Raw genomic sequence first — 10,701 nt, 5'->3', positions numbered from 1 at the left:
AGAAACTACAGCGTCGAGGCTGATTCTAGGCATTAATCCCAGAAATACTAGTACTCTCTAACCACAATGGGGCATGCTTTGATGAGCTTAGGTCGTGGGAACAAGGGGTGCGTAATTACACGAATACCCGCCAGTCTAACCGATGGGTCATGTAGAATGGTAGCTAGGTAGGTCTGAGTTTTCTTGTGAGGCAAACAGGAACCTAACCCGGTTTTATTGGTCGTTGGGTGGTTGTCGGCATGCTGGGAATTGGAAGCAGGTTCACCCTCCTTAAACAGCCGGCTGAACATACAAATAATGGCCCAGAATACAGTCCTAACGAATGGAAGTCAATTGAGATGGAGGAAAGCTCACCGGCATTCTGAAGACACAGTAGAACATACAGACTAACATCCCACCGATTATCGTGTACCAATGTAAATAGTTAGATCAATGGAGACTGGTCAGAGACATAAAACAAGATACCCAATACAAGAAAAAAACAGAAATCCTAACCTGGGGATAGGGTCCAACCAGAAAAATAAATAAAGATTAGCTAGATAGATAAGGAATAGGACGCTAGGTCTGAGACAGAATGACAGGATACGCTAACACCGATGCGCGTCATTATTTGTTAGATATGCTCGCTCACGCCTAGAGGTCTACAGCTTCCTTGAGTGGCGTCTCAGATATTGGCAGAATACAGGATCTAACAGAAAGCGTCATTCGTAGGTACATTGGAAAGGCTATGGTCTGAGCATTCAAAATACAGCCAGGGCGACTATAACCGACTGTTGGCCGCACCTTGGTATTACTGCTCAGCAGATGGAGCCGTCTCATTTGAGCTTCCTCATTCTCTTATCTTATATTTGGTTGATATTGTTTAGGAATGTAGCATGATTAGTCTGAGACGGCAGAATACTAAGACTAACCGATACATCACCGGTAGTGATGAGTGGGTCCATGTTTAGACCATGGAGCGATAGGTGGTTCTGAAGTACTGACGAAGAAAATAACCAGGATTGTAATCCGTAATGGCTATGCCTGGCGTCATTTTGCTCAATGAGATAGCCTAGGAATGGATGAGCTTTAAGGTCTGAGGCCAGAAATACAACACTATAACCTCATGGAGTCATCTGTAGACTCTAGAATGAATAGGAGCTAGAGGCTGAGACAGAATACAGGACCGAACCGATACTGGGCATCTGTCATAAGAAGGAGCATGGTCTGAGGACAGAATACAGGAGACACTAAAGTCTAACGGCTGCGGCGGTCGACTGTTCGAGATGACGCTAGGGTTGGACAGATCTTATGAGTACTCCAACGTATGCCATGTCTAGTCATGTTGTAGATGATGAGAGCTAGGTCTCTGAGACAGCCAAATACATGGTGACTAACCAATCGCGGATGGTAGGTCTCTGTTGTCTTAGACAGTGGATCGATGCCGGCTGAAGGTCCTCCTAGCTCCTCTTCGGTGAGACGACATTGAAAAATAAAACCCAGTCAATACTACCTCCGAGAGTGTTGAGTCCTGTATTCGGTTGCCCTTCAGTGGACTACGATACTAGGCTAAGCTAGATTCTACGTCTTGTGAACAGATCACCATCGGTAGTGAGTCCTGTTCTCTCGTCATCAGAAGCCTTAGGCTCCATCTCAGCATTGAATGCCATCGGTTTATCCTTATTCTGTCTCAGACCTAGCTCCATCTACATGGACCATCGGTTAGTCCTGTTACTCTGTCTCAGAACCTAGCTCCATTCTTACATGACCCATCGGTTAGTCCTGTATTCTGCCCTCAGACCTAGCTTCCACTTCTACATGACCATCGGTTAGTCCTGACTTTCTGCCTCAACCTACTCCATTCTACATACCCATCGCGGTTAGTCTCTTATTCTGTCTCAGACCTAGCTCCATTCTTACATACCCATGTTTGTACTGTAATCTGCTCAGACCTAGCTCCAATTCTTCACAACCATCGTAAGTCTGTAATTCGTGCCTCAGAACCTCTCCTTCTACATACCCATACGAGTTATCTGTATTCTTGTCTCCAGACCTAGCTCCATTCTACATTGACCCAATCGGTTTAGTACTGTAATTCTGTCATCGACCTAGCTCCATTCTACATGGCCACATCTCGGTTAGGCTCCTGATATTCCTGCCTCCAGACCTAGCTCCTCAATCCATCGTACTATTCGCAGACCGCATCCATGTCCATAGTCCTCGTATTTATCGCCTCAGACGTAGCTCCACTTCTACCAATGACCACTTGTACTTGATTCGCTTAGCTCATTACTTGTCAGTTCTGATTCTGCCAGACCTAGCTCCATTCTCTACATGACCCATCGTTAGGTCCTGTTATTCTGTCTCAGACCTAGCTCCATTCTACATGACCATCGTTAGTCCGATATTCTGTCTCAGAACCTAGCTCCATTCTACACTGACCATCGTAATACCTGTTATTCTGCCTTCACGCTAGCTCCATTCTACCAGACCCATCTGTTAGTCTGTATTCTGTCCTTCAGACCTACTCATTTACATGACCCATCGGTGATTACTTATTCTGGCCTCAGACCTAGCTTCTAACACGTGTCGATCTTCTTATCCCTCCTCAGCCATCGGATCTTATTCTGCCTCATCCAGTCTTCTTGGACCCAATCAGTTAGTCCTGCATTTCTGCTCAACCAGCTTCCTTTCTACAGACCCATCGGTTATCCTGTATTCTGCTTCTCAGACTTAGCTCCATTCTACATGACCCATCGGCACGATTACTGTCTGCTACCTTCTCGACTGTTATGTCGATTCTGTCCTCAACCTAGCTCCATTCTTACATTGACCCCAGTCGTTAAGCCGTATTCTGCTCAGACCTAGCTCCTTCTTACATGACCATCGGTTATTACTGTATTCTGCTCAACCTAGCTCCATTCTACATGGACCCATCTTTAGTTTCTGTTAGCAGCCCATATACCCATGTAGTATTCTAGCCTCAGACTAGCTCCATTCTAATGACCATCGGTTAGTACTGTATTCTTTTCTCAGACCTAGCTCACATTTCTACTGACCCATTCGGGTTAGCCTGTATTTCTGCTCAGACCTCAGCTCATTCTACATACCCATCGGTAGTCCTGTATTTCGCCTAGACCTAGCCTCCATTCTACATGACCCATCGGTAGTCTGTTTCGTCAGACTAGCTCCTTTCTACCATGACCCATCGGTTAGTCCTGATATTCTGCCTCAACCTAGCCTCCATCCTACAGGACCCATGCGGTTAGCTATTCTGCTCAAGACCTTAGCTCCATTCTACATGACCCATCGGTAGTCCGTGTATTTCGTCTCAGACCGTATGCTCCTATTCTACATGACCCATCGGTTCAGTCACTGCTATTTGCTCAGACCTTACTCCATTTACATACCATCGTCGTTGTCCGTATTCTTTCTCAGACCATAGCTCCATTCTACATGACCCATCGGTTAGCTGTAATTCTGCTCAGACTTAGTCCATTCACATGACCATCGTTAGTCCTGATTCGTCTCAGGCCTATCTCCATTCTACATGACCCACGGTAACTTATCTGTATAGCATTACACCATGTACTTTCTGCTCAGACCTAGCGTCCATTTTACATTGACCCATCGTTAGTCCTGTATTCTGTCTCGACTAAGCTCCATTACATTATCCCACGGTTAGTCCTGTATTCTGCCTCAGACCTAGCTCCATTTCTACATTGACCCATCGGTCTAGTCCTCTACTGTATTCTGTCTCAGACCTAGCTCCATTCTACATGACCCATCGGTTAGTCCTGTATTCTGTCTCAGACCTAGCTCCACTCCTTTATGATCTACCATTCTACATGACCCATCGGTTAGTCCTGTATTCTGTCTCAGACCTAGCTCCACTCCTTTATGATCTACTGTCCTACATGACCCATCGGTTCGTCCTGTATTCTGTCTCTTGCTCCACTCCTGCTAAAAGCCGGTTTATAGTTGGTCCGATCACAGCTCTGTTGACCATGTTTAAAATACCACATCAGTTTTTAGACCTACTGTAAACCAAGCTTCGTGGGTTAACTTTACAGCACTCACCCTCTCTCTCTCCTGTCTGTCTGTAGGCTCAGATCCACTCAACTCACCCGGTCTGTCTCGTGTGTCTTTTTTCTCTAGGCTGAGCCAGATGCGTGTGGGCCATGATGCTAATGCTAAGCGCTACGATCAGATCCAGGAAGAACTCGAGGCAGCTCAGAACGCCATTCACCGGCTCGAGGGTTCATCCAATGACGACGCAGAACAGTATAAATTCTTGCAAGAGATGCGAGGGTATGTTCGAGACTTGCTTGAGTGTTTCGGTGAAAAGGTAAGGGAGAAATTCTCTGCCTCTCTTCTTCGGTTTATGTTTTTTTTCTTCTCTTTCTCTCGCTGTGGGTTAATATACTTCTTTTTTTTTAATAGTGACATAACAAATTTGAAATGTACTTTTGATGTAAAATAAATAAATAGTTAAGTTCATTTATGCTTTAAATAAGAGATGCCTTTTTTATTTTATTTTTTAGTTTAGAGCAATGTATTTGTTGCAGTATACTTCCACTTGGTAATCTTTAACTGAATGGCTCTGATACTCATTAGTAGTGAGTGTCTGTATTACAACTATTAACCGCTACAATAGTGATCATAAACTGCAACGTTTTATTTCATCTTAACATCCCACTGGTGTTCGTTCTACAGCCAGGGGTTTCTAGGTGTGACTACAGAGAGTCTGCTCGCTAAACTGACAATCAGCTTCTCTCTCCTAACACTCACTTCCTCCTTCAGCTCTTCCTTAGTGGAATGATGCATGATGGTCAATGGAGTCTCTTTGGTGTGGGGGGGGGAGGCTGAGGGCAGTTCTGCGCTTGACTGCGCAGTTCAAACTAAATGCTCCTGACTTGTTTAGTGAAGGAAAGCTGAAATGTGTTGGACATGGTCCCATTTTTATAAGTGTAGATTGAACAGACTAAACACGTCGATTTGAAAAAGAACTACAACATTTAAATTTTGACTGATATTCCCGTCTATATTCACACCTCTCATCACAATTGGACGTGTCACCTGTCAGTCAAGCCTCTCTCTCTCTCTCTCTGGCCCTTGCACCAAATGAGGTCTCCCGGTGACCCGGCGGCCGGTCAGCCTGAGCAGGGCGTGTTCTGTGTGGAGGTCGGAGGTGACGTTTGGGCGTATATGTTTCAGGTTCCCACCGTGGCGGAGCTGGAGGGCAACATGCACCAGTTACTAAGGCAACGGGCCTGTCGGCTGGTCCAGCGGCGCCAGGATGATATTAAAGATGAATCGGCGGAGTTTGCAAGCCTTTCAAGTCAGTCCATCTTGAAGGTTTTTATTATTTACTTGAACGGCCTCGTTGGTTCTCTCTCTGTGTGTGTGTGTGGTGGTGGTCTGTGTGTACGTGCGAAGCCCCCCCTCACCCACTCTTATTTTCCTTAAGTGTTAACCCCCAAACCCTTCTCATGTCTCCCTTTCTCTGTGTCTCCCTTTCTCTGTGTCTCCCTTTCTCTGTGTCTCCCTTTCTCTGTGTCTCCCTTTCTCTGTGTCTCCCTTTCTCTTTGTAGATACAGTTCCTAATGTGTTGAATTAACGTGTCTGGTCTAGTAGTACGTAATGCATTGCTCGGTATCATCTGTCTTGGGATTATCTACGGAGACACAAAATATTGTGAATACCAATAACACACTTCCTGTCCGTCACCACCGGCGGTCCGCAAGCAGCAGCAATTATAAGTCTCAGCATCACTCGTTACGAAACCTGCTCTGAATCGCTGACATTGCGGTCATAGTCTTTTTTTGGTCATGCAATTAAAAAAAAGACTACAGGTTACAGACAACTTACAGCGACAGGAACCGCGTGGTCTCTGTCTGTTAACAGCCACTTCAGCCACAACAGACGCGCACGCTGCTGACCAACCAGCTTCGCCTTGTTACACAATCACATGTGCAGTAGGACTGCAAACAAGCTACCGTCTCCCTCTCTACCAAGCTCACTAGAACACAAGCGCCACAACCACTCAACAGAACGGAGAACACGCGCGGGGAGACAGAGGACACGCGCGGGAGACAGAGAGAACGGCGGGGAGACACGAGACAGACGGGGGAACAGAGACACAGCGGGGGAGACAGAGACACACGCGGGGAGACAGAGACACACACGGCCGGGGAGACAGAGAACACACGCGGGGAGACGAGACACATCGCGGGGAGACAGAGACACACGCGGGGAGACAGAGAACCGCGGGGAGACAGAGACAGACACGCGGGAGAAGAGAGACACGCGCGGGGAGACACGAGAGACACGCGCGGGAGAACAGAGAACACACGCGGGGAGACACGGAGACACACGCGGGGAGACCAGAGACACACGCGGGGAGACACAGGAGACACACGCGGGGAGAACAGAGACACGCGGCGGGGGGGGAAAAAAAACAGAGAAAAAACAACGCCCCCGCGGGAGACTACGAGACACAGCTGGGGAGACAGAGACAGCGCAGGGGAGACAGAGAGAGACACACGCGGGGAGACAAGCAGATCACACGCGGGGAGACAGAGACAACAACGCGGGAGACAGAGACACACGCGGGAGACAGAGACACACGCGGGAGAGACACAGAACCGCCGGAGACAGACACGGCGGGGAGACAGAGCCCGCGGAGAGAGCACACGCGGGAAGACAGAGACACACCGGGAGAGACACGGAGACGAGCCATCGCGGGGAGACAGAAGAACACGACGGCGGGGATGAAGAGACTACGCGCGGGTAGAGGCACACTTACGTGATAGGGACTGATAATCGACAGATGACAATGCAACTAGCGGAGACACGACACGGGAACACGAGACGGGGGACAAACACGGACGGAGACCGCGGGAGACACAGAACACACGCGGGAACAGAGCAAGGGAGATCACAAGAGACGACACGCGCGGAGACACAGAAGACACACGGGGGAGAGGAACACAGAGAACAACGCGAAGCAGAACGGCGGGGAGACAGAGACAGCCCGCGGGGACAGAGACACACCGGGGGACAGAGACACACGCGGGGAGACAGAGAATCACGCGCGGGGAGACACGAGACACGACAGGACACGCGGGGAGACAGAGACCACGCGGACAGAGCAGCGCGCGGTAAAGAGACAGCGCGAGACAGAACATCGCGCGGGGAGACAGAGACAACTACACGCGGGGAGCCAGCAGAGAACACCGGGGAGACAAGCGAGACACACGCGGGGAGACACGAGACACACGCGGGAGACACAGGAATCACATCGGGGACAGAGACACGGAACACAGAGACACACGCGGGGAGACAGCAAGAGACACACGCGGCGGAGCACAACAACACGCGGGAGACACAACGAGACCACACGCGGGGAAGAACAGAGACACACGAGACAGACACCGCGGGGAGAACACGAGACACATCGCGGGGACGGGAACACAGAGACAACGCGCGGGAGACAAGACGGGGAACACGCACGCGGGGAGACAGAGAGCACAATTAACTGACGCGGGGAGACAGAGACACAGCTGCGGGAGACAGAGACACGAGACGCAACGCGGGGAGACAGAGACACAACGCGGGAGACAGAGACCACGCGGGGAGAAACACACGCGGAGAAGAAAACACCGCGGGGAGACAGAGAGACACCGCGGGAGACAGAGAGCAGACGCGGGAGACAGAGAGCACACGCGGGGAGAGCAGCAACCGGGGAGACCAACAAGGGGAACACAAGACCGACGGGTGGAGACACAGAGACACACGCGGGGAGACAGGCAAGAGACACGACGCAAGGGTAGAGACACCGGAGAAGACACACGCGGGAGACAGAGACACACGCGGCGGAGACAGAGACACGGCGGGGAGACAAGAGACACACGCGGGGAGACAGAGACATTCACGCGGGGAGACCAGAGACGACGAACGCGGAAGACAGAGAACACACGCGGGAAGAGACAGAAGACACGACGGGGAGACAGGGAAGACACGCGCGGTGAGACAGGAGACGCGCGGGACAGAACACGCGGGGGAGACAGAGAACGAGAGAAAACACCGCGGGGAGACAGAGACACCGCGGGGAAGAAGAGACACGGAAGACAGGACACGCGCGGGAGACAAGAGACACACCGGGAACGAGCAACGCGACCAGAGCACACGCGGGGAGACACAGGAGACACCGCGGGAGAGACCAGGGAGACGCACACGCGGGAGAACAAGACAACGGGGGAGACACGAGACACACGCGGGGAGACAGACAGAGACACACGCGGGGAGAAGGGAGACTACAGAGACCAACACGCGCGGAAGCACAGAGACAACGCGGGAGACAGGAGACACGCGGGAGAAGGGAGACACGAGCAAGCGGAGACAGAGACACGCGCGGGGAGAAGAGACAGATCATGCCGTGGGAAACAGAGACACACGCGAGGAGAACAGAGACACAGCGGAAGAACAGAGACAGACGCGGGAGACAGAGACACACGCGGGAGACAGAAGACCACGCGGGGAGATACAGAGACCCACGCGTGGAGACAGAGACAACACGCGGGACGGACCGGCGGTAACAGGGAGACACGCGGGGAGAACAGAGACACGCGGAGACGAGACACGCGGGGCAGAGCATGACGGGGAACAAGAGACCGAACGCGGGGAGACAGAGAGCACCGCGGAGACAGAGAGACACGACCGGGAGACAGAGACACGGACGCGGGTGAGACACAGAGGACACATCGCGGCGGAGACGAACACAAGAGACGAAGCACGACGGTGAGACCAGACACAGGGAAACAATGAACAGCCGCGGGAGACACAGAGACAACGCGGAGACACGAGGCACACGGGGGCAGGAGACACAAGCGGGGAGACAAGAGCACACGCGGGGAGACAGGACGAGACACACGGGGGGATCACAGGACGAGATACACGGCGGGGAGACAGAGAGACACACGCGGGGAGACAGAGACACGCGCGGGGAGACAGAGAGACACGCGCGGGAGACACAGAGACACACGCGGGAGACACGAGGCAGACGAGCACAGCAGACACACGCGGGGAGACAGAGACACGCGCCGGCAGACAGAGACACACGCGGGGAGACAGAGACCAGCAGCGGGGAGACAGAGAGACACACGCGGGGAGACAGAGACACACGCGGGAGACAGAGACACACGCGGGGAGACAGAGACACACGCGGGGAGACACGGAACAGACACACGCGGGAGACAGAGACACACGCGGGGAGACACGAACACACGCGGGGAGAAGAGACACACGCGGAGACAGGACACACGGGGAGACAACACACGCGAAAGAGCACCGAGCAGGGCATCGGGGAGACAAGAGACACACCGCGGAGACGAGCAGCGAGAGACCAGAGAGACACACGCGGAGAGACACACGCGGAGATAGAACACACGCGGGGAGAGACAGAGAGACAACACGCGGGACAGAACACACAGATGAAACGCGGGGAGACAGAGACAGCACCGGGGCGGGGGGGGAAAAAAACGGGAACAAAAAAAAAAAGACCAAACCACCCGCTGGGGGGGAAAAAAAAAAAAGGAAAAAACACAGAGACACAGCACCGCGGGGAGCCACAGAGACACTGCGCTGGGGAGACACAGAGAGCATCACGCGCGGGAGACACAGAGAACACGCGGGAGACAGGGAGACACACGCGGAGCCAGAGTAACAGCAACGCGGGGAACAGAGAGACACACGCGGGGAGAGCACAGAGAGACACACGCGGGGAGACAGAGAGACACATAACGCGGAGACCAGAGAGACACACGCGGGAGACACGAGGAGACACAGCTGACGCGTGGAGACACAGGAAGACATCACGCGGGAGGAACAGAAGAGACACATCGCGGGGAGACACAAGAACACATCGCGGGGAGACACAGAGACTAACGCGCGGGAGACAGAGACACACGCGGGGAGACAGAGACAGAACGCGGGGAGACACAGAGACACACCGGCGGAGACAGAGAGACACACGGGGGAGAAGAGAGACACACGCGGGGAGACAAAGAGAGACACATGCGCGGGGAGACCAGAGAGACGTGGTCGCGTGGCAGACAGAGACACCGGACCAGAGACACACGCGGGGAGACAAGACCACGCGGTGAGACACATGAGACAACGCGGGGAGAACAGAGACACAGCGCGGGGAGACAGAGAGACACAGCGCGGGGAGACAGAGACACACGCGGGGAGACAGAACAGAGAACGCGGGGAGACAGAAGAGTCACAACACGCGGAGACGAGAGCCACACGCGTGTGGAGACACAGGAGAACAACGCGGGAAGAACAGAGACAAGCGGGAGAACAGAGAGAACACGGCGGCGGAGACAGAGAACACGCGGGAAGACGAAGAGACACGCGGGGAGACAGAGACACCACGGGAGACACAGCAGACACACGCGGGGAGACAGAGACACGCGCAGGGAACAGAGACACGCGCGCGAGACAAGACACAACGCGGGGAGACAGAAGACACACGCGGGGGACCACAGAGAAAGGGACGACCAGGAAAGGAACACAGAAAGGGAGACACAAGAAAGGGAGACACAGAAGAAAGGGATACACAGAGAAAGGGAGAACACAGAGAAAGGGAGACACAGAAGAAAGGGAGACACAGAGAAAGGGAGACACAGAGAAAGGGAGACCAGAGAAAGGAGACAC

General features: G+C 52.7%; 1 protein-coding gene across 1 annotated transcript in view; it reads left to right on the top strand.

Annotated features, from left to right (window-relative positions):
• The window catches only part of paxbp1 (PAX3 and PAX7 binding protein 1), a 39,169-nt gene that overhangs the window by 17,403 nt on the left and 11,065 nt on the right, over positions 1 to 10,701 (top strand). Inside the window, exons 6-7 of the mRNA XM_070441386.1 lie at positions 3,996 to 4,327; positions 5,197 to 5,320. Coding sequence (XP_070297487.1) covers positions 3,996 to 4,327; positions 5,197 to 5,320 — 456 coding nt within the window. The remainder of the gene's footprint in view (positions 1 to 3,995; positions 4,328 to 5,196; positions 5,321 to 10,701) is intronic.

The sequence above is a fragment of the Salvelinus sp. IW2-2015 genome, unplaced genomic scaffold (assembly GCF_002910315.2).
Source record: "Salvelinus sp. IW2-2015 unplaced genomic scaffold, ASM291031v2 Un_scaffold3872, whole genome shotgun sequence".
NCBI classification, from domain to species: Eukaryota; Metazoa; Chordata; class Actinopteri; order Salmoniformes; family Salmonidae; genus Salvelinus; species Salvelinus sp. IW2-2015.
Note: the sequence above shows the minus strand (reverse complement) of the source record. Positions and strands in the feature narration are given on the sequence as shown.